This window comes from Canis lupus, chromosome 38 (genome assembly GCF_011100685.1).
Source record: "Canis lupus familiaris isolate Mischka breed German Shepherd chromosome 38, alternate assembly UU_Cfam_GSD_1.0, whole genome shotgun sequence".
NCBI classification, from domain to species: domain Eukaryota; kingdom Metazoa; phylum Chordata; class Mammalia; order Carnivora; family Canidae; genus Canis; species Canis lupus.
In genome coordinates, this window is record NC_049259.1 from 3777780 (window position 1) to 3802138 (window position 24359).

At 34.5% G+C, this 24359-nt stretch overlaps 1 protein-coding gene across 7 annotated transcripts in view; it reads left to right on the plus strand.

Moving 5' to 3' along the window:
- Positions 1-24359, plus strand: part of KCNT2 (potassium sodium-activated channel subfamily T member 2) — a 372756-nt gene that overhangs the window by 186141 nt on the left and 162256 nt on the right. For all 7 annotated transcript variants that reach the window (XM_038586089.1, XM_038586091.1, XM_038586090.1 and 4 more), the window contains exon 13: positions 22501-22609. In XM_038586089.1, coding sequence (XP_038442017.1) covers positions 22501-22609 — 109 coding nt within the window. The remainder of the gene's footprint in view (positions 1-22500; positions 22610-24359) is intronic.

Here is a 24359-nt window from a genome sequence, read left to right on the forward strand (position 1 = left end):
CTTCTATTTTTAAACATGTATTCCAATTTCATTGTTTTTAAAAGTGTTTTATTAATTTATGTTGAGTAGGTACTGTTAACTCCTTTGTTTCTAAGGTAATGAGTTATCTCTAGCCGTATCTGTTGTGCAGAGACAAAGCCTTGGTGGTTTCCCTAGTGACTGAGGAAAAGGAGATATATGCATGGGTCTTTCAGGGACGTGATTTGCTTTTTTCTGGAGCATTTAAGAGGATACTGTATTATATTAATTTTGACTGTGTGTCCTGAATGTGGCAAGCTTTTGACTTCACTCTAATTTACTAAAGTTCTTATTCAGTTTCTTTTTTTAAAGATTTTATTTATTTATTCATAAGAGTCACAGGGAGAGAGAGAGACAAACAGAGACATAGACAGAGGGAAGCAAACTCCATGCAGAGAGACCGATGTGGACTTGATCCTGGGGCTCCAGGATCACACCCTGGGCCGAAGGGAGGCTCTCAACCACCGAGCCACCCAGGCATCCCATCTTATTCAGTTTTAAGCCAATTTTTTCATTCTTTTTTTGAAGAGGGTTGTTAGGGCTTGAATTGTGTCCCCCAAAACTTATATCTTGAAGTCCAACCCTCCCAGTACCCCATAATGTCAACTTATTTGGAGATAAAGTCTTAATAGAGATAATCAAGTTATAATGCATTCATTAGGGTGGACCTTCATCCAATAAGACTGATGTCTTTGTAAAAAGAAGAAATTTGGAGACACGTATCAGGGAGAATTCCATGTGAACATGAAGACAACCATTTAGAACCTAAGGGGAGTGGCCTGAAACAGATCCTTCCCTCCTTTACCCTCAGAAGAATGAACCTTGCCAACACTTTGATTTTGGATTTCTGGCCTCCAGGACTGGGAAATAATAAATTTAAACTTTGTAAGCCACCCACTTGGTGCTACTTTATTATTGTAGCCTATCAAACTAATACAAGAGAATAGAGCAAATATAGCTTGGATAATTTGTAAAATATTTCTGAAAATTCATTGGCTCCCCTTTGTCTCCAAGATTGCTATCTCAATTCAGACCACACTCTCATCAGTTCACTTAAGTACTATTTCAGTAGTTTCTTAATTGACTTGGCACATTAGGTGCTCCAAATGTATTTATGAAATAAATGAATTTGAACTGATCATAATCCACTGTATGTTTCCATAATTATTTAGCTTATGTAATTGTATGTCTTGTGTCCCTTAAGTGGTAATTTGATTTTAAATACTTGCAATCCTCCAGGAACAAGGAGAAGCATAAGCATAAGTAAATAAATAAATACATACATAAATAAATAAAATCTTTTAGAGGACTCTTTACAACGTGAATTTGGGATCATTCAGCTAAATAAATGCATTCTATTTCGTCCTGACACTGCTAAATTCACAGGAAATGAATAAAAAATGTCACTCATTAGGATGAAGGAGATGGTGGTAGAAGAGACAGCACTAACACAAGTTTGGAAGCTAGAAAGCAGATGGGTGAGTGGTAACTGACTTAGACAGAAGGAAGTTATAATTTAAGTTGAGAGAGGAAACAAGTCAGAAGCAGGCTGCTTTTTGCAATGGAACCTCAAAAGTCTCAAGAAATAGAGGCACCAGATGCTTCTGTGAGTAGGGTTATATGTAGGACTAAACATATGAATAGTGATTAAAAGTCTGTAAAAGAAACAATTAGACTCCCTGAATCCCTCCAGAAATCTATTGCTGATCCCTTTACCCACCTGGGAAATGGATTTACTGTTGGGAGATTTGATACAGAGATACCTTTCACTCAGAACCAGTAGGTGCAGCTGAGAGGGTAAATCAAAGATATTAAAGAATAAGTTACTTCACTGAATGTGAGATGCTTCTCCCAAATGACTCAGAAACCTAATAACCAGGTCTACACCTCCACTGGCATAAGATTAGAAATTTTTTTTCTGGGTGAATGGTCCATCACAAGTGAGAATGACATATATATGTGCTTATATATGCATGTCTATATGGCATGTATGTGTGTATGTGTGTGTGTGCAGCATCACAGATTAATCACCCTACAATAAGGTCTATGTGAAAATAAGATTTCCACATTTAATCAAATCCCAAATAGCTTTTGAATGTTTCACTTTTACATATGTTCAGATAATAGAAATCATTAAATATTTAAAGAAATTCCTGACAAGGAAAAGAAGAACAAAGACAAAAAGTGTATAGAAAAGAGGAACTCTGAGGAAACAAACAAAACTATACAATTCTGGGAGAAGAAATAGATTTTAAAATATATAATAAATGTCGTCAGAATAACATTAGAAGTTGAGGACAGTGTACATATATAAAACAAGAATAGTTGGCTGTAGAGCAAAACAGTTGAAGACAAAACAAGAAACATTTAGTGAACCAAAACGAGCTCCTGGAAATTAAAAATAATATAACACATGAATAATTGTATACAAGGATTAAGAGAAAAGCAAGAGAGGTGAAGAAACAGGACAAAGTACTACTCCCAAGACTGGAGACACTGATTGACACGCAAATATAGAGGATAGTAATTTACTCAAGCCAGAGACTCATAAGTGGAAATCATCCTGGGAACTAGTGTGGGGGCAGGAAAACCTGAACTATAATTGATTAATTGCTGGAGTTTCAGTGCCGACAACTTTGAGACTTAACCTACCTGTCCCCTCCCTGCCCCCACCTCCCAAGGAAATGTAGTCCTCAGGAAAAGATACCATAATTTTGTGAGATTTACCTCCAGGAGCTTAACTAGGTTCTCCTAGTAAATATGAGAAAAAAAATCCCTTTGGGATTTCAACAAGTGGCCAGGCAAAGAAACCATTTTGAAATACATTAGAGCATTCTGTTCCTCTTAACAGTCCCTGCTTTCAGGGAAACTAGTAAACCAGAGCTTAACCTGCTGGATACCTAGTTATCAGAGAGTAACTGATGTGGGTCAAGGGTAATATTCAATTTTAGATCACTCTAGCCATCCTTTTTCAATTAAGGGGGCTAGGACACTGAAAGAACATTTGTGAAGGTTACAGTCCAGAGGTATTGGCTCACTAAAAGGCTGACACCAAATCATGGAACTATAGAACACTTTCCCTTATCCCACAGCTCACTCTCTCATGTCTAAAGATCTGCTTATAGCAGTTTCTTTAACTTCATATATTGTGACTGGCTATCAAGAAAAAAATTTCAAGGCATATCAAAAGGCCAAAAAGATAATTTGAAGAGGCAGAGCAAGGGACAGAACAGACATGGCAGGGATGTTGAACTTACCAGACCAGTAATTTAAAATAACTGATTAATATTCTAAGGGATATAATGGATAAAATAGCACGCATAAACAAATGGGTAGTGCAAGCAGAGAGATAGAAGAAACATTAATAAAAAACCAATAGAAATGCTAGAGATAAAAAATTATAACAGCAGGGGTCCCTGGGTGGCGCAGCGGTTTGGCGCCTGCCTTTGGCCCAGGGCGCGATCCTGGAGACCCGGGATCGAATCCCACGTCGGGCTCCCGGTGCATGGAGCCTGCTTCTCCCTCTGCCTGTGTCTCAGCCTCTCTCCTCTCTCTGTGTGACTATCATAAATAAATAAAAATTAAAAAAAGAAAATTATAACAGCAATGAAGAATGCTTCTGATGAGCTTATTAGTAGACTGGACATGGTTAAGGAAATAATCTTTGAATTTGAGGATAACTCAACAAAAACCTCCAAACTAAAAGGCAAAGATAGCAAAGACTGAAAAACTAAAACACCCAAAACCAGAACAGAATATCCAAGGACTCTGGGACACCTGCAAAAGGTGTAACATAGATGTAATGGGAATATCAGAAGGAGAAGAAAGAAAGGAATAGAAGAAGTATTTGAAAGCATAATAACTGAAGATTTCCCCAAATTAATATCAGACACCAAACTGCAGATCCAGGAAACTCAGAGAACATCAAGCAGAAAAGACAAAAAAAAAAAAAAAAAAAAAAAATACACCTCGATGTATCATTTTCAAAGTATAGAAAATAAAAAATAAACTCCTGAAAGAAGCTGGGGACGATTGGAACATTCTAACTATAGAGGAGCAAAGATAGGAATTTCATCTGACTTATCACCAGAAAGCATGCAAGCAAGAAGAGAATGTAGTTAAATATTTACAGTGTTGGGAAATACTACAGAAGGGAAGTCAATGTCAGAGTTTAGGGCACCTTGAATAGAGGGACAGGGTGCAGAACCTGGGCCCTGTTAATTGAATGGAATTTTAGGTCTTGACAGATGGCAAAGAAGAAAAACCAATATCTTTGAGTGGCATTAAGTATATGGTATTTCTTCTCCTTTGGCAAAGACTGAGGAGTCTCACAACTGATTTGTGCTTGTGTAAATAGAGTCTTATACAAGTGTCTTCAGTACTTAGAGAAACAGACTTTCAGGATTTGATTACAAAATGGTTGGCAGCCTACTCCTAGTATGCTCAAATCTGAACACACCAGTAGGCCACCATTCAACTCTTTAAAATCATTTTTACATACGTGGGCACAATGGTCTAATTAAAGATTTATTTAGAAAAAAATGTAAGGACTCAGAAAAATGTTGCACTATGCTAAATAGCTGTGTTAGTATTGTATTAGTATTGCTTGATAATGAACATACTCCCATACTATTGTCTTAATAAAGGCCTGGCATAGTCACTGCTGCAAACCATTCTACATTGTTTCCTACAGAGAAGTTGGTTCAACAACTTCTAGTCCCCTGCCGTCAGCCCCCAGGATTTGGCTTAAATCCTATCAGGAGAGTTGAAGCACTGCCCTTTGATTCTCCAAAGGTTAATAAATATATGAATTTTTGGCCAAAAATCTAGGTCATCTTGTTTTGTTTAAATCTTTGTGTACATATGAGGAGTTGGCCCAGGCAAACTTATTTTAGTTGCCTCTCCCCAAGTAGGTTATTCCTTTTGGGAGGTGGGGGGAAGAAGAGAATAAGTAAGTCCTCCTTTATGATTATCCAGTTCTGCTACAGCTGAATCATTTCACATTCATTAAACCTTTTTTTGTATCTTCATTTAGAGGAAAATGACCTCTAGAATTTTACACTTAATGCAGTCAAGTCAGTATCATTGTCATTTATACTCGTTTTGGGGAGTGAAAGTGAGTGTCTTGGGAGGGTCAGAAGGCCTGGAATCTCCATATATTCCTACTGATGGAGTTTTGCTCCAATTTGACTTAAGAACTATCTGGTCTCCCTAATTGTAATCCAGTGCACTCAGATTAGACAATTGAATCACATGGTAAAATTGTAGGAGATTCTCAGGAAATTCCTTCTCTAGTCTGCAAGGGGTAACAATCAGTCACTCCTACTGCATATTCTGCAACAGGGGTTGAGAAATAGAGTTGAAACTATTTGATAGCAAAAAGAAACATGTAGATTTCTATTTTACTGACACCGTTACAGAACAAAGTAAAAAGTTCTACTTGGATAAGGTCATTTACATTGAATCTTCCTTGGAGAAATATTTGTTAAATAAATAAAATTAGGCAAGTTTTTTTTTCTTTGCTTAACTTTAATTCCGAAGATATATATGTGAAATTAATTAGTGAAATCTTTATGATTTCTTAAGAATTAATTTAGATTAATTTTTAAAATATATTTGTTCCTAAAATGAACCTTTTTAATAATTATTTTTAATTATTAGGATTAAAATTAATTAATTAAATAAAATTAAATAAAAATTAAATAATTAATTTTTAATTATTAGGATTAGATTTACCTTGCAATATTTTCTAGTTGTATATATGTATACCTGAGTTAGGATTATCTGTTGTGTGGAGAAAATAAATTTTTAATGTCTATAGAGCTGAATTTTTTATATTAGGCATACTTTCAAAGAAATTTTTCTAAATGTGGTTCAAAAGCATTCTTATGTGATAGCCCAATAGATACATGAAAAGACATTCAACATCAGTAATCATCAGGGAAATGCAAATCAAAACACAGTGAGAGAATAGCTTACAACTGTTAGAATGGCTAAAATAAAAAAGACAAGAAACAGCAAGAGTTGGTGAGGATGTGGAGAAAAGGGAACCCTTGTGCACTATTTGTGGGAATGTAAATTGGTGCAACTAATGTGGAAAACAGCGTGGAGGTTTCCCCAAAATTATAAATAGAAATAAAATATAATCCAGTAATTCTTATACTGAGTATTTACCCAAAGGAAATGGAAACATTAATTCAAGAAAATATATTCACCCTTATGTTTACTGTAGCAGTATTTTCAATAACTAAGATATGGAAGCAACTTCAATATCCACTGTTAGACAAATGAATAAGGACAATGTGGTACACACACACACACACACACACACACACACAATGGAATATTATACAGCCATAAAAAAGATGAGACCAGTCCATTTTTGACAGCTTAGATGGACCCAGAGAATATTATGCTAAGTGAAATAAATCATGCAAGGCAAGACAAATACCATATGCATTCACTCATATGTGAAATCTAAAAAAAATAAACAAGCAAGAAGCAGAATTAGACCTATAAATGTACAGAACAAAGTGTTGGTTGCCACAGGGAAGGAGAACAGGATATTGGACAAAGCAGATGAAGGGAAGTGGAACATGTAAGCATCCAGGTATGCAATGAGTAAATCATGGGAATAAAAGGCACAGCATAGGGGATATAGTGAATGAGATTGTAATAGCATTTTGTGGTGACAGATGGTAGGTACACTTATGGGGAGCATAGCATAACATGCAGAGAGGTTGAATCACTATGTTTTGCACCTGAAACTAATGTGACATTGAGTGTCCTCTATACTCAAAAATTAAAAAAAAATCATCCTATTATGAAAATTTTCTTTTATATTATTTTCTTTGATATAGTTACACCTGTGAAAAATACTTAACCGACTGAGCCACCCAGGAGCCCCATCTTCTGTTGTTTTAATAACATTTTTTAAACCAGATAGGATACTGCCAAGTATAGTATTACTTTGTGTACATTTTTCTAATTGGGAAAAGAGACAGAGTTGTGAATAATATCAAAATGAAAAATTAATAAATATTCCCAATGGTTCTGTTTTAGAATTAATAATATTTCATAAAAATAAACATATTCCTATATAAAGTTTTATATTTATTCCAATATTCAAATATCAAAAGGTAATCATGAACCTGAAAGGTGCCATAGCAGCATCCTTTCTAATCTTTTTCTTCTTTGTATTGAATGACAAGAATTATTTTTAAGAAATCATTAAGTGTAGTTTCATTAGTGTCAAAAATCCTTTTTCATGATTCTAGATCAACTTTAATTAAAAAGAATGAATGAAGCTGAGGGGCTCCTGGCTGGCTCAGTCAGTGGAGCATGTGACTCTTGATCTTGGGGTTGTAGGTTTGTGCCCCACACTGGATGTAGAGATTATTAAAAAAAAATCTTAAAAAAAGAATGGAGCATATGATATCTGCTTTTAAAGAAAATGCCCATTTTTCCCATGAGATGACAAATTATTTATTATTTTTTTATATTGAAAAGATAGCAGACTTTTTTTTTAAGATTTTATTTATTGATTCATTAGAGACACACAGAGAGAAAGGCAGAGACATAGGCAGAGGGAGAAGCAAGCTCCATGCAGGGAGCCTGATGTGGGACTCCATCCTGGGTCTCCAGGATCATGCCTGAGCCAAAGGCAGGTGCTTAACCGCTGAGCCACCCAGGCGTCCCAATAATAGACTTTCAAACATGTATTTTACTACATAACCTATTGTGCAGAATGATAACATTTTAAAAACATCTAATAATGTAATGCTAATTTTCTACAAAAATCTTGCATGTTTATACAGAACTGGAGTTCTAGTCAATGTTGCTCCTCTTTGTATACATATTTTAGCTCATTTTTTTCGAGTCCATTTAATAAAGCAAACAAACAGAAAGGAACCAAACAAATTTAACATTTCATGAGTAGCTTTCATGTGGTCAGGCATTTTGTGCACATTATGTCATTTCATGCTTACCACAATTGTTTTATAGATGAGAGAACCAAGGCTCAGGATTGTTAATTAGATTTCCCAGAGCAGCGGAGTCTGGGCTTTACCCAGGTCAGGTCAACTTTAACACTCCTTTCTTGGTACCAAACTGCTTCCCATGGTGATAATAGCTGACTGTTTGAATGGGTTACACATTTGTACATGAAAGTGGTTCCACAGTTTGAAATTTTAATTGGTAAGAAAACATATATATATATATATATATATATATATATATATATATATATATATGATTTTAGGTATCAGTTGTCTGTTCTTTTTTCCATTTTTAATCTATTTCCTAAAAGAGGATACTTACTCTCAATCCATTGAACTGCTGATACTATATTTTTTATCTCTGCTTTGTAAAAATATGGCATTTGTTTCCTTCTCTCCTTCAGCTTTCATTCCCAATTTTCCATGATCCAATTTTGGTCTTTTGTACTTATATTTTTGCATTTGAAGACTGATACCATTTACGTTTTTGTCCTGTGATCCAAACTAAGTCTTCTGCCATTGTTTGTGGATTAAGTCTAAATGTTAGATGCAATAAGAACATAGAATTTTGTGACTATGTACACATTGTTCACTGAAGGCCCAGTCCTCACTTTAAAAAAAAATGTGTTTTGTTTATTTGTTCATGAGAGACACAGAGAGAGAGGCAGAGATATAGGCAGAGGGAGACACAGACTCCCTGTGGGGAGCTGGATGTGGGACTCAATCCCAGGACTCTGGGATCACGCCTTGAGCAGAAGGCAACAGCTCAACCACTGAGCCACCCAGGCATCCCCCAGGGGTCACTTTGATTACATATTTCCTTTTTTGTATTGTTTCCTGTCATCTTCTAAATTTTCAAAATCAGTATATATTACAGGTATTTGTTACCATTCAGTATTTTTTTTCTGGCTGATTTGCTATCTGCACTTACTATCCTATCATAAGCTAATTCATTATTTACATTTTCCTATAGAGTTTACATATCTTAGTCCACTTTGCTTCAAATTTACATGGAGCCAGTTGACATAATTGTTTGTATGCTTCTTAGACCGGAGTATAGCATTTTACCCAAGGAATAAAAGTGCTGTAGGGTAATACTATCACCCTTTTAAACCATTCATTCACTGAACAAATATTTATTGAGTGGTTTATAGTACAAGTATTGATATACCAACTGAAGATGTATTTATGAATATAACAATGAAAAAATCTGTTTTCATTATTTCTGTTTCTTTTAAAAGATCTTCTCTAAAAAGCATTTTGTGTTTAAGAGATCAATGCATGAAGAAGATATAACACTCCTCAATGTGTGCACAACTTGTCATGAAACCTCAAAGTACATGAAAAACAAAATGGCAGAATTGGAAGGAGGTGTAAAAAGCTACAATCATTAGAAATCTCAGTATTCATCTCTAAATTACTAACAGAAGAAGTAGAAAGAAAATCAGTAGGGTTATAAAACAAAACAAAACTTGAGCTCGTTTTTACCAACTAGATCGAATTGACATATATAGAACATTACACTCAACGTGTACAGGACACACATTTTCTGCAAGTGCACATGGAACATTAACAGAAAAAGACCATATGCTGGACAATAGAAGCAATGACAGAAAAGTTAAAAGAAAGAAAACATACAGAGTATGTTCTCTGATCATAATAAAAATTAACTAGAAATCGACAATAAATCTATAGCAGGACAATATCTAAATAAGTAAAAATTAACAAATTCCTAAACAAGCCATGAGTAAAATACAAAATAACCCAGGGAGGATTTGAATTATTTTAACTGAATTGTGATGAAAATGTACATATCACAATTTAGGGGACACAGCTGAGGTCATACCTAAAAAGAGATTCATAGCTTTGGATTCTTGGATTAGAAATGAAAGTTTAAAATTAAATAGCAAAGTGGAAGTAGAGGCAGCAAATACAGACTTTAGAAGTGGTTTCTGTAAATGGGAGCAGAGAAATGTAGCAGTACTTGATAGTAATGTGTGGTGAAGGAAAACTTTGTTTCCCTTTTTTTTTCTTTCTTTCTTTTTTTTTTTTTTTTTAGTGAGAAAAATTTTAGCAAGTCTGTATGCTAAAGGAAATGACCCACCAGAGAGGGTAAAATGAATGATTCAGGAAAGCAAAAAAATTAGAAGAATAAAGTCATAGGATGTACAAGGTAGAATAGGATCCAGTGTATAGGCAGAGGTTTACCTTTGCTAAGTGTGTAAAAAGCTCACTCATTTTAACAAGAGGCAAGTACATGGTCAGATGTGATGGAGAGCACCTTGGACATTTTTTATTATTTCTATTTTCTCATAGTAGTTGAGATCATCAGGACAGAGGGATGAGAGGGCGGAGGTTTGAGGAACTGTATGAAATAGTTCTCTACAGCAGCAGGAAAGTGAATGGCCTGGAGGATTATGGTGTTGCTGAGCTTTGTTCATCTCCTATGTAATATTTTGGATTCTCAATTTTAAGTAAGGCCTGTTTAGCATATATGTGTGTTTGTGCCAGCCATTTGTTATTTGTCACAGAAAGGGAGTTGGATTTATCAAGGTTGTAGTTTTTCCTGTAGAGTAGGCCTGATTGAGAGAGGAGAGCAAAATGATTACTTATGCAAGGGTCTGCTTATTTGGTGAAACATTTTATACAAGCTCGTAAGCAGGGAAATGAGAACGTGGGTATAGAGGTAACAGAGTAATAAGGCAGATGGATTGAGGTTGCTGATGATGTCAGATGTTCCTTGGAATCACAGTCCCAGGTAGTGAGCTGGAAAGTTAACAGGTGGTGAATGGACAGGAAGGAAGGATGTCTTATATTGTGATATGTTTTAAAAGGTTCAGACATTTTCCTTTTTAATATCTTGTTCACTCAGTCTATGACTAGGCGTGCTGAAAAAGACTCGTTCAATGTTAAGTCCCTACTGAGTCATTGTAATGTATGCAGCATAATAGATTTACCCTCTGGATGGGTTTTCTTTGCAGTGGTGAAAGAATTTAATTTTTGGAGCTGAACTGGGCATATGGATTTTTACATAAATGGCCTACTTCTGAAAAAAACCTGTAATGTTTGCTTTGCTCTTTTAGCTTTCTTGGCACAACTGGTTTTTAATTTTCTTGCTTTTTGGAACTGAGGGAAAAAAGAAAGAAAAGAAATACATAATAATACCTCTCATTTATTAGCCATCACTAAATATCAATTACACGTTAGAGATCATTTGTATATATCGATACATATTCCATATGTGATGTATTTTTCACAACAACCCTGCAAGGAAGTTAGTACTAACTCCAATTTGCAGATTAATAAAACAAGATTCTGGTTAGTTACTTAAGCTTCTTAGAGCATATGGTTAAGAGCTCTAAGACCTAATACTTATATTTTATTCTGTCTGTATCAAGGAAAAATTGTACCAGGCATTGCTAAACAGGCAAAGAAGATTTTATTTAGGACTTTTGCAATAAAGGAGAGAGATTGAACTCAACTCCTTGGAAATAAAAGGCTGGAGAATTCTTAAGTTCTGGGATGAACTAGGTGGAAAAGTACTAGAGGAGGGAGATTGCTCCATGTAATTATGCCATCATTTGCTAATCGTCTCTTATAAAAGTTAGGATCCTATCTTCCAACAGAGATTGGGAGGTAGGGGCTCTAGCCCCTTTGTAGATTACATTTCAGAGCAATGGCCTTCAGATTCTTGAGAGAGACATTTCTGGGTTGTAAAACTGATGAGAGTGTGGGAGATTTAAATCACAAAGGGGAAGAAAAAGGGATTTATAATTGGACTTTTTAAAAAGTAAATGTTCAAAAAAAATAAAAAATAAATAAAAAGTAAATGTTCTATGAAAAGGGTGGTCAGAGGCCTATAATCAGAAAGAAACCTGATAGGAAATCAAGTTGTCAGGAAATCAAGTTGAGGGAAATTTTAAAGCCTTCTTGGTCATCTGACCCCAAAGACTTTAAGTCGTAACTTTTAGAAAAAATTTTAATTTATACTATGCTATTATCTTTCCTCATAAATGTCAAAGATGTTCATTTTTTCCTTATAATTACATGCATTTTTGAACATATGGAATCTTAGAGTAGAAGGTAAACAATCATCAAACATGCAGACAGCAAATTCCCTATGTGACCCTTTCAGACAGCATGAGGAAAGAGCTAAGATAAAATGTTGGCAATTGCAGAGGAGGAAAAATAATTTTCCTCTACATTCTAGGTTTTGTGGTGGTTCTTCCCGCAATAATAAAAGAGTAACAAAAGAAAAACAATCATAAACTTAATATGTATACCTCATGTATACACTTCCTGGGAGATACCCAGGAAAGCAGTAAAACTCCCCCAAATGGTCCAAGTCATCACCTTAAATGGTATCTTCAGCTAATAATGAAAGAAGGATGCTGGGACTGGGGAGACTAGTTCTGGGAGGTGATCAAGAAAAGTACAGTTAGATTGTTACACAGATTTAAGTCTCGTGTCTTCTCCACTGATAACAGAGCTGTGGTTTAGAGTCATTCTTCTCTTGGTACAAGAAGAGAGCCACCCTTACAAGTAGAGATTTTCCTTATAAATATATATTTAATGGGTAGATTCTACTCTGATTTAAGAGCTTGGCTACTGTTTCTCAAAAATAATCAGATCAAAATGGTCTTTATGCTAAAAAGGCATATTCTGCTACCTTTCACAGTTTGAACTTTTTAAAAAGAATTTGTTTTGTCTTAAGCAGATCTATTTTGAGCATTGCAATACTTGAACACATAATCATTTCTATTATTTCAAAAATTCTTTAGAGAGGTTTTCTAAAGTTTCTTGCATGGTTATTCAACCCAGTGGTTAATAATCTGTTCTCAAAAGCATCTTCCTTTCTAATTTATAAAATCACAGAATTTCAAACTGTGAATTTTAAACTTGCTTAAGACACCGTGGGATCACTAGTGCAACTCAGTTTTTAATCTGTCCAGAAATATCTTTTAGTGAATTCTTGACAGATGATCATCATGGAACTTCAATTACACGTTTTCAAGATAACCTAGCCTCTTTATGAATTATTTTAATTATTACTTACTTGACACTTGTCAGTGACTTTGTGAAATTTTAAGACACGGTGGTCACAATTTTGTTAAAAGGATAAATCAGAGAAAACCAAGAGGATTATGATCTGGAATTAGATTTGGTATTGATGGTGATTGTTGAAGAATCTGAGAGAGAACATAAGTACACAAAATATATTATTTAAGGGATATAAGGCTCTGGACAAATTATTGAAACATAGGCCAACTTGCACTAAGAAACAATACAGGATTTCAGCTTTGGAAAGCAGAGCACAAAATAGGCTTTGGTTCTTGACAAGCAAGGGCAGAAAGGAGGCACGTTATTTAACTGGCCATAAAGTTGACTTGCTGCACAGTGCCAAAATTTTAGGAATATGTTATATCTGGAATTTCAGACAAACAATTAGGTTTCTGCCATGATGTATTTGAAGGAATAGTACACTCTCAGCTTAAGAATGGAAAAATTTTTGTTTAAAGATTTTATTTATTTATTCATGAGAGACACAGAGAGAGAGAGAGAGAGGCAGAGACACAGGCAGAGGGAGAAGCAGGCTCCATGCAGAAGCTTGACATGGGACTCGATCCCGGGACTCTGGGATCACGCCCTGGGCCGAAGGCAGCGCTAAACTGCTGAGCCACCCGAGGATCCCGAAGAATGGAAATTTAAAGTAGGTTATAAACCCTGAGAGATCATTGGAAAGAGCAGGAAATACATACAAATAATCTTAAAACTGAAATCCAAGATAATGTTTCGGTCTCTGACATAATGTCAGATCCCTTCTGTTTAAACTTGGCAGAAAGATGAAGTTATCCTAGCAGCCCTGAGCTTTTTTATTTTTTTATTTTTTTTTTATTTTACTTATTTATTTGAGAAAGAGAGACAGAGATTGTGGGAGAGAGCATGAGCAGAGAGGAGAGGGAGAAGCAGACTCCCCACTGAGCAGGGAGCCAGATGTGGGGCTTGATCTCAGGATCCAGAGATAATGCCCCTGAGCTGAAGTTAGACACTTAACCGATTGAGCCATCCAGATGTCTCAAGTTTTTTCTTTTAAGATTTTAAAAAATTTATTTATTTGAAAGAGAGATTGAGAGAGAGAAAGAGAGAGAGAGAGAGAGAGAGCAAGCATACATGGAAGGGGCAGAGGGAGAGGGAGAGAGAGAATCTCAAGCAGACTCCATGCTGAGCATGGAGCCCATCATAGGGCTCGATCCCAGGACCCTGAGATCATGACCTAAGGTGAAACCAAATTGAATGCTTAACCAACTGCACCAGGCATCCCAGCCCTATGAGTTCTGATACCAAGAGCTAGAAGCTAGACTAAAACCTCTTTAATTATTCTTGACTCTAATGTAGATTGTTTTTGAAGATTGGGTTAATGGCTGAACGTATAGATATTTGACTCAAATTAGGTGATGTTTTAATAGCTTGCTAGTCTAAAAGGGAAAACGATATATATTTTTAAAATTTTATTTACAAATTTATTTTTTTTTAAAGAGAGCATGCACTGCGAAAGGGGCAGAGGGAGAGAGAGTGAGAGAATCTCAAGCAGACTCCTCACTGAGCACAGGGTCTGACACATGGCTTGATCTCACAACTCTGAGATCATGACCTTAAGCTTAAATCAGGATTTGGTTGCTTAACTTACGGAGCCACCTAGGCACTTGAATATTTTAATGTTTTTATATCTATTAAGGTTTTTTGTTATACTTCATTTTTAAGAAGTTTTATGTAAGAAAATGTTTTATGTAAGAAAATCTTGAATTACTTTTGTACTTAATAATATATATCAAATTTACAATTCATTACAAATGAACTATGTAGTTTCCTTAATTCAGTCATAAAGTCAAACCAATTAATTATAGGTGGCATATATTATAGGTTCTATGTGTCAGAATTACATTCAGTTTTTTGTGTTATTAGGTATCTATATCTATGTATGCAATATATATGTGTTAGATACACATTTTAAGCTTATAATTTATCAATTTAGCTACTAGACCCAGACAATGGAATTGTGAACAAAATAGGCCTTGGATTCAAGGTGCTTTGAATTTAACTGAAAGCCTTTAGAAGAACTTCTGGGAATATATTATTCTCTGAGCAATGATTGTATTTGGCAGGAGTTGCTTATAAAACAACACATTTGAGTTGTGTTTAGGAAATATTTTTTTTTCCAGTTGGGTGCAAGATATTTTACCCAGTATAAATGTTGTATCTACATTGTTTAGCAAATTTATTTACATATATTATTTTAAGTTTCAGGATTCAGTTTTACTTGACCCTAAAAAATGTGTTCAGTAGATAAATTAGCAAGGTATATTCAATATGTAAAAAATAAATCTATCATTTGTTCAGTGCTACAGATGTATTTAATGAATTGAACATTGGCTTGAAAGTGACCTTTGATCAGACTAATGTCTTATTATTTTCTGAGTCATAGACTATATTTGGGAATCTAATAAAAATTGTAAATTCTCATGAAGGAGTGGAAAACAATTCATGTATAGAACTTCATCGAAAATGTCTGTGTTCTTTTATGGGTCATTTGGAATTTCGGAAAGAAGATCTTTGTCATAGGTAAAATGATGTATTTTAGGTCCTTAGAATGCCAACAAGTAATTTTTAGATATTTCAAATGATAAAAGTTGAATTTTATGAAGGTGATTTTAGCCAATTAATTTTTAGGTAAACTGACTTTAGGTGAAATGTTCTGCTTTCACAGTAGCAATAGACACCTACGATGACCCAATAATACCCTGTGTTAGTTTCCTTTATTATTTAGGCTGTTTATTCCAAAGTTTCATGGTCGATACTTTTACTTTTTGGTTACAATTACATTTAGAATATCTTATTTCAGGCTGAATTTTGTCAGCAAGGAAAAATAAAGATCAATATCATTCTCTGTTAGAAAAATGAATTAAAAATCTTGTTTCTGTGACACTTTTATTATGTGTATTAGCAAATACTTATTTTCTATTCCTCATGTGACATTTATGCCGTAGTATACTTACCTTGTTTCCTTTTTTCCTTACTTATGCTCCTCTCATAGATCATAGATTCCTGTTGGTAAGGCAAAATGCATGAAAAAAACAAGAAGGATTTATGGGCTTTTAGGATCATTTCATCCAACTATTTATCCACTGAATTGAACATGTTTACTAAATGCTTTCTTTATGCCTGATGCTTCTTTACATTATCTCATTTAATGCTCACAATATCCCTATGAGGTACATATGGTTTTTGGTAAACTCATCTTTGAAAAGCAAATGAAAGCTGGGTACTAGAGGTGAGCTTTAGATGAATGAAGTATAAACATGGCCCTTGTCCTCTTGAAGTTTAGTGGGCATCAACTTGAAAAAACAGGTGGGTTAACACTATGATGGACAAATGCAGAATGAAGTGGAACAGCTAGCATGGACATTAGTCAGAAGAGGGTCTCCTAGAATAAGTGACAGAAATCCTGTTCCACATCAGAAGTCCTGGAGGCTCAATGTGGAGAATGCTATCACTGGAATAAAGAGTGCCAAGGCTGGGGAAGTATTTTGGGGACAGTTTAATAAAGGGTCCTGCAGCTTTATTAAGAAGTTTGGATTTGATTCTGAGAGTAAGAAAGTCATTACAGGGTTGTTGGTAGCCAAATACACATAAGACTGTAGTTTGAAAGGGTAGTAAATCTGATAGAAACACAGAATTAGTAAAAAATATAAAACTTGAAATAGATTGATTTGGAGGTTGTTGCTTTCATTCCAAGCCTGAAGTGACGACTATTTGGACTCAGGTTGTGACAGGGAGGTTGGAGGGAAGTGGACATAGTAGAGCAATATTTAGGAGGTGTCATCAACAAGACTTGAGGACTGATTGAATATAAGGGTATGAGAGATGGAGGTATTCTGGATTTGGTGCTGGTAAAATCCATCTTCAGGAAAAGGAAGAATTACTAGCAGGAAAATGAGTTTAATTTGGGGTAAGAAAGCCAAAGGACAATCAGGGGCATTGGTGTCATGGAAACCTAGGAAGAAAATTTTAGGGAGCCAGTGATTTACATGACACATGACTTTGTTGCCAGAGGTCAAGTGAAATGAGAAGTGCAAACTGTCTACATCCACTTTACAAACATAATTGAATCTTTTATCCTGAATATCAGATTTTAGTTTAGTAACTTAGCTCATGGAGTTTGTAAATTTTAGAGTGAAATTAGAGCCCAGAATTTATGACTCTAAAGCTCACACTTTGTGTGCTTTTTTTTAATAGACTATTTTCTTTTTTTAGCAGTTTTGGGTTTACAGAAAAATTGAACAAAACTATAGAGAATTTTCACCATCCCTTCTCCCCGATTTCTACTGTTTTTAGCATCTGGCATTAGTATAGTACATTTGTGACAATTGATTAGCAAATATTGATACATTATTATTAATTAAAGTCTGTGGTTTACATTAAGGCTCACTCTGCAGATTCTGAGGGTTTTGGCACATGTATAATGATATCTATCCATCATTACAATATCCTACAGAATACTTTTATTGCTCTAAAAATCCCCTGTACTCTACCTATCACTTCTCCACTCACCCCTACTACTGACAAGCCCCTTAACAATCACTGATTTTTTTACGCTTTCTATATAGTATGTGGCCTTTTAAAGAAGATTTTATTTATTTGAGAGAGAGAGAGAATGTGTGTGTATGTGCTGGGGGAGAGGCAGAAGGATAGGGAAAGGGAGAAAGAGAGTCTTAAGCAGAGTCTGCACTGAGTGTGGAGACAGGAGATGCTCGATTTCATGACCCTGAGATCACTACCTGAGCTGAAACTAAGAGTTGGACACTTAACCGACTGCACCACCCAGGTACCCCAGTATACAGCCTTTTAACTCGGGGTTCTTTCATTTAGCAATATGCATTTGAGTTTCCTCCACATATTTTCATGGCTGGACCACTCTGCTCACTTCTCTTTATTGCTGAATAACATTCTACTGATAGGATGCACCCATTTGTTTTATCCATTCTACTGTTGAAGGACATCTTGGTTACTTCCAGGTTTTTGCAATTATGAGTAAGATTCCTGTAAACATTCAAGTGCAATTTTTGGGTGGATAAATAACTTGGGTAAATACCAAGAAGCATGATTGCTGGATTATATGGTAAGGATATGTTTCCTTTTATAAGAAACTGTAGACTGCCTTCCAAAGTGGCCGAATGACTTTGCATTCATGTCAGCAATGGATGAGACTTTTGACTGTCCCACATCCTCATCAGTATTTGCTGTTGCCACAGGTTGGGATTTTAGTCATTCCAGTAATTGTGTGCTAGTATTTCATTTGTTGTTTTAGCTTGCAGTTCTCTAATGATATATGATGTTAAGCATCTTCGTGTGCTTATTTGTTACGTGTGCTTATTTGTTACCTGTGTATCTTCTTTGGTGAGGTGTCTGTTCGGATCTTTTGTTCATTTACAAATTGAGTTTTTTTTTTTCTTATTATCACTTTCTTTTATAAGTAACTTTATTTTATTTTTGCCTAAAGATTTTATTTTATTTTTTTAAAAAGATTTTATTTATTTATTTAAGAGAGAGAGTACACAAATAGGGCAGAGGGACAGAGGGAGAGGGAGAAGCAGAGTTTCCCTTGAGCCGCCTGTTGTGGGGCTCCATTTCAGGACCTTGGGATCATGACCTGGGCTGAAGGCAGATGCTCAACCGACTGAGCCACTCAGGGGCCCCTAAATTTTTATTTATTTTGAAAGAGATAAAATAAACAAAGGACTTGATCCCCAAACTCTGAGATCATGATCTGAACTGAAATCAAGATTTAGATGCTTAACCAACTGAGCCACCCAGGCACCCCATCTTACTAGTAACTTTATATTTAAAATTCATATCTCCTAAATTGCTTATGTTTGGGTCTTAGTTTTCTTCTTCTAATATTCTTTATTTTTTTATGTGTTCAGTTCATTAACATTCAGTGCCACCATTTATGTGGTTGGATGTAGGTCTAACTAAGCCTTTTTTTTGTTTCTCTGTACTGATTTGTGTTCTTCTGTTCTTGCTTTTTTATATTTTTTATTATTTGATTATTTTTCTTTGAGGAATTCGAGTTTAATATGCCTATTGGCTTTTTAGAAATTATCTTTTGAATTTTTTTGGTGACTACTCTAAGGACTACAATACATAGGCTTAACTCTTCATAGTCTGTTTTATGTTAATATCGCACAATTGATTGAAGTTAGAAACTTTGCATTTCTTCTTCTACTATTATTTTTATAAATTTCACCACCCACAAAGACAAATACAAAAATACTATAATTTTTTCTTTGTACAAAAATACATATTTTATTTTATTTTATTTTATTTTATTTATTTTTTAAGATTTTTTATTTATTCATGAAAGACCCACACATACACAGAGACAGAGAGACAGAGAGACAGAGAGATAGAGACACAGGCAGAAGGAGAAGCAGGCTCCATGCAGGGAGCCCGACACGGGCCTCGATCCCGGGTCTCCAAGATCAGGCCCTGGGCTGAAGGTGTCACTAAACCGCTGAGCCACCCAGGCTGCCCCATTTTTTAAAGAAATCAAGAGGAAAACTATTCATCTATATTCATTCAAATATTACCCATTTCTAATACTCTTCTTTTTTCTGAAGTTCTAACTTTCCCTCTGGTATCCCTTCCCTTCAGCATAAAGAAGTTTCTTACGCTTTTCTTATAGAATGATTCTAATAACAGCACATTTTCTTAGATTTCATTAATTGAAAAAGTCCTTTATTTCATCTCTTTAAAGGGTTGTTCTCTATGAAATTATGGCTTAATAATATTTTTTCCCTCTTCATTCTGGAGTTTAGGATATTGTTTCACTCTGTCCTGGTTTCCATGGTTTCTGATGAGAGTCCTTGGTCATACAGATGTTTTTTGTTTTTTGTTTTTTTTTTGACTGCTTTCAAAATATTATGTTTACTTTTGATTTTCAGTAATTAGACTACAGTGTGCTTAGGTGTGGTAATTTTTTTGTTTATGTGGTTTGAGATCTTCTGAGCTCCTTAACCACGGAAAATTATGCCTTTAACAAAATTGGGACTTTTCCAGCCACTATTTCTTCATTCGTTTTCTGTTCTATTTTCTCCTTTGTGTTCTTCCTGGAAATCCAATTACATTATATAAGACATTTTTACATTGTTGCACAAGTCCCTGAACTCTGTTCCTTTTCCATTCCTCTTCTCTGTTTTTTCTTCAAATTGGATAAATTCTTTTGATCTATGATCAAGTTCAATAACTCTCCTATGTCATCTGTATTCTACTTCAAAGCCCATCCAGTAAATATTTTTCAGATATTTGAGCTTTTTGTTTAATTTGTAAAATATTTCTGTTCCTTTACTGGTCTCTATTTATTATGAGCATATTTCCTTTACCTCAGTAATGATACTTTTATTAAACTGCTTTAAGCCCTACTCTGATAATTCAAATCTAGATCATCTAGAGGCTAATGTTTATTGGACTTAGTTTTGTTTGTTTCCCATGAAATTAACAAATAAGTCACATTTTTCTGGCATTTCATATATAGAATATTTTTACAATGTATTTTGGATATTATATTATGTTGTGGAGCCTTGGAGTCTCCTGTATTCCTCTAAAGAGTGTTGATATTCGGGGTCTCTGGGTGGCGCAGCAGTTTGGTGCCTGCCTTTGGCCCAGGGCGCGATCCTGGAGACCCGGGATCAAATCCCACGTTGGGCTCCCGGTGCATGGAGCCTGCTTCTCCCTCTGCCTGTGTCTCTGCCTCTCTCTCTCTCTCTCTGTGACTATCATAAATAAATTAAAAAAAAAAAAAAGAGTGTTGATATTCTTGTTTCAACAAACAGTTAATTTGGTTCACTTGAATGCAAACTCTGTCACCCTAGTGGTTGGCAGTGATTTAAATCTCATTTGAAATTGCTCTTATTCTCTCCCATGCATGTGTGGTTTAGAGGTTAGCTGTTGTGGTATAAATTTATGCACAGAATTTGTGGCTTCTGTTCTCTGCCCATCCCTTTTCTGGGGTTTCCCACTCATCCAAAATAATGTTTAACCAAATACATGAGCATCTCATGGCCCAGTCAAGTTGACACATAAAATTAGCCATCACATGTATCAGGTTCGTCATCATGTTTTCAGTGTTTGCCAGGAGACACATATTGTCCGCTTATCTACTTAGGGAATTCTGAGTTACATTTCATCAACATTCGTGCAACTTAGAGTTATCAATCACTGACAGTAGCTTCTTTTTGCACTTCTATAAACAATCCCTCATATCTACTTGTATTTTTAATTATTCTTTTCTTTTCCTAGCAACATTGTCGGATAGAACTTACTGTGATGAGGCAAATGCTTATATCTCCACTGTTCCATATAACTTTGAATTAGCCACATATGACTTTGAACACTTGAAATGTGGCTAATAGGATAAAGGAAATGGAATTTCTAATTTTATTTAATTTAAATTTGACATTCACATATGGCTAATGGCTATTGTATGGACAGTGCTACCCTCAAACATGTTTTTGTTTCCTTTTTCAAAATGTACTTTCTACTGGCATATTTCTCTGATAATTTGTTTTGACTTATTTAGTTAATCAAATAATAATTTATGGGTTCACACCATGTGTACGATTGTTTTTAAAGGTTTATTTATTTATTCGTGATAGACATAGAGAGAGAGAGGAGAGAGAGAGAGAGAGAGAGAGGCAGAGACACAGGAGGAGGGAGAAGCAGGCCCCATGCCGGGAACGACGCGGGCCTCGATCCGGGGACTCCAGGATCGCGCCCTGGGCCAAAGGCAGGCGCTAAACCACTGAGCCATCCAGGGATATCCCATGTGTACGATTTAATGTTAAGCATGATTTTTATTCTTTTTTTCAGTCTTAGAACTTTTTTAAAGACCATTTTGATTCTTGGAGCACTGAAAGTTACTGATTTTTTCCAACGAACATGCACACACCCAGAGTTAAAAATCCTTGTATTTTATTGGTGTACAAAAAAAATTAAAATGGTGTGTTCTGTACACACATGGTCTCTGTAGTCATTCCCCCTTTGCCAATCTTTCTAAATGTGTTAAAATTGCTATAAATCTGTAATTTTTTCCATGGAAACTGTTATCACAAACTGTTAGTTGTGCTGCATTTCTGAAGGCTCTGACTTTCCATTGTTTTCTAAGAATATTACTTCTAAGCTTGTCAAGAAACTTTCCTCCTGATTTCTGCTAATTTTCTAAGTGCTGGTCATTAGCACTGATTTAATTAGATACTGTTACTCTCTTTATAGAAATAATAAGTATCTTTAAAAATAAGTCCTTATAATTTATTATATGTTTAATTTTAAACTGTGGATGTGACCCTTAACACACTGATTGGTGATTTTTACTTTTTATATTATAAATTTTTCAATTTATTTCATGATATTTTAATATTTATCATTTCAGGACCATCAAACAATTCTGAGAGCATGGGCTGTAAAAGATTTTGCTCCAAATTGCCCTTTGTATGTCCAGATATTAAAGCCTGAGAATAAATTCCATATCAAATTTGCTGGTAAGTTTTGTCTCAAATGAGATACTTTGAATTTCCTCAAACTCTGATAGTAAGAGTTATGTCTCTGAAATTAGTGGCAACTTCATATATTCATGATTGAATAGAATAAAAGGATTTCCTTTCATCATCTACTTGTTATGAGAGAATTTATTCACTCTAAAAGGTGACAAGATAATGTTATGGGAGTGAATCTTTACTTTTTTTATATTATTTGGTGATTTTAGCAACTGAATTTACTGTATGCCTTGGTAAGACTATAAATAGATTAGCACTTGTAGTTTTATGCATCATATAAACACGTTTTCAATGCTGCAGCTATTAATTTATGTTTATGTTTACACATAGGTAGTATTTTGTTATAGACTACTTAATACATATGTAAGCTTGCCATGCGTAGAGTAATATTAAAATACATTCAAGTGTATTAAAATAGATTTATTTGGAGATAAGATAGATTTTGAAAACATTTTAAGAACAACATACATGTGAGTTTTTTGTAGAGATACCACTTTTAAAGTAATTTCATATGAGATTATACTTTAAAGTTTTAGGAAATTGAACAGTAAGATGATTATTTTTTTCTTTAATGTTTCTGTAGAAACTAATTTTGATGCAGGCAGTAATTTATGTACATTTAAAAAAATAACACCCTTATTTTTGTAACATTTCACCTTACTAATTTAAAGCTACAAACATCATTAAAACGTAAATCATTTTAACTATGTGTTAGCAAGATGTATTTCCTTCAGCTATGTTTACATATCTTAAAATGCTTACCTATTTTTATATGATATTTAAATGAAAAATTGTAAATACTAAGATATTTCAAAATAATATCAAGAAAACCATGAATTATTGCTATTAAGTTTGCTCTATTTTTTATCTTTTACTCTTGCTTCTAATGACATCAATTTTTCTAAAAATGACTTCTCTTTGGAAGTCTGCTTTAAGTACTAATACTGGTTTAAGTGGTTTGTGATGATCATGCTGGGTTTTTTGTTTTTGTTTTTGCTTTTTAAAAAACCTGTTCTCTAACCTCAAAATTAAAAATAATAGCACTTCCTTTATAAATGGGTTTGTGTAATATAATGGAAAATACATGTAAATTCTCCAACTACTCCCTGTTACATATGTAATTACCATTCAAGAAATGCCAATTGTTTATCTAAAAGACCTTTGCAACTAAGCTACCTTCTTTTTATAATTGTTTAGTAAAAGGAATATTTTTGTAAAATTTTTATTGTATCTGATAATGACTTATTATGATATAATTTTTAGGAAGGCCGTAATACATAGCATTAGGCAAAGGTCTAAAAATGTGAATTTAAATTTGAGTGCCACCAGTTCAGTTTTAGGTAGCCAGATTAGTATTCTGAGCCCTATTTTTCTTTTCTGTTAGATTATGTATCATATGTATCATGTTTCTATTCCATTGGTTAGGATTAGCAGTAAGGATTAAAAAATATCCGAAACATTTTAGGCGCTCAATAAATGGATATCAAATATGGATCTTAAAACAATTGTAGTTTGGGAAGACAATTTGTAATTTTGAATGTGCTGTAACTAAAATTCAGAATGAACTTTAGTTCTTTCCCCTTCTTAGCAGGCCATAGACATTTTCACAACAGATAGTTCAAACTCACTAAAATACAAATAAAAAATTGCAAAGACTATTTGCATTGATTCTCTTTCATATTCTATTTTTGCCATTATTTTGATAAACCTGTTGTAATGAGTGGAATAGTTAAAA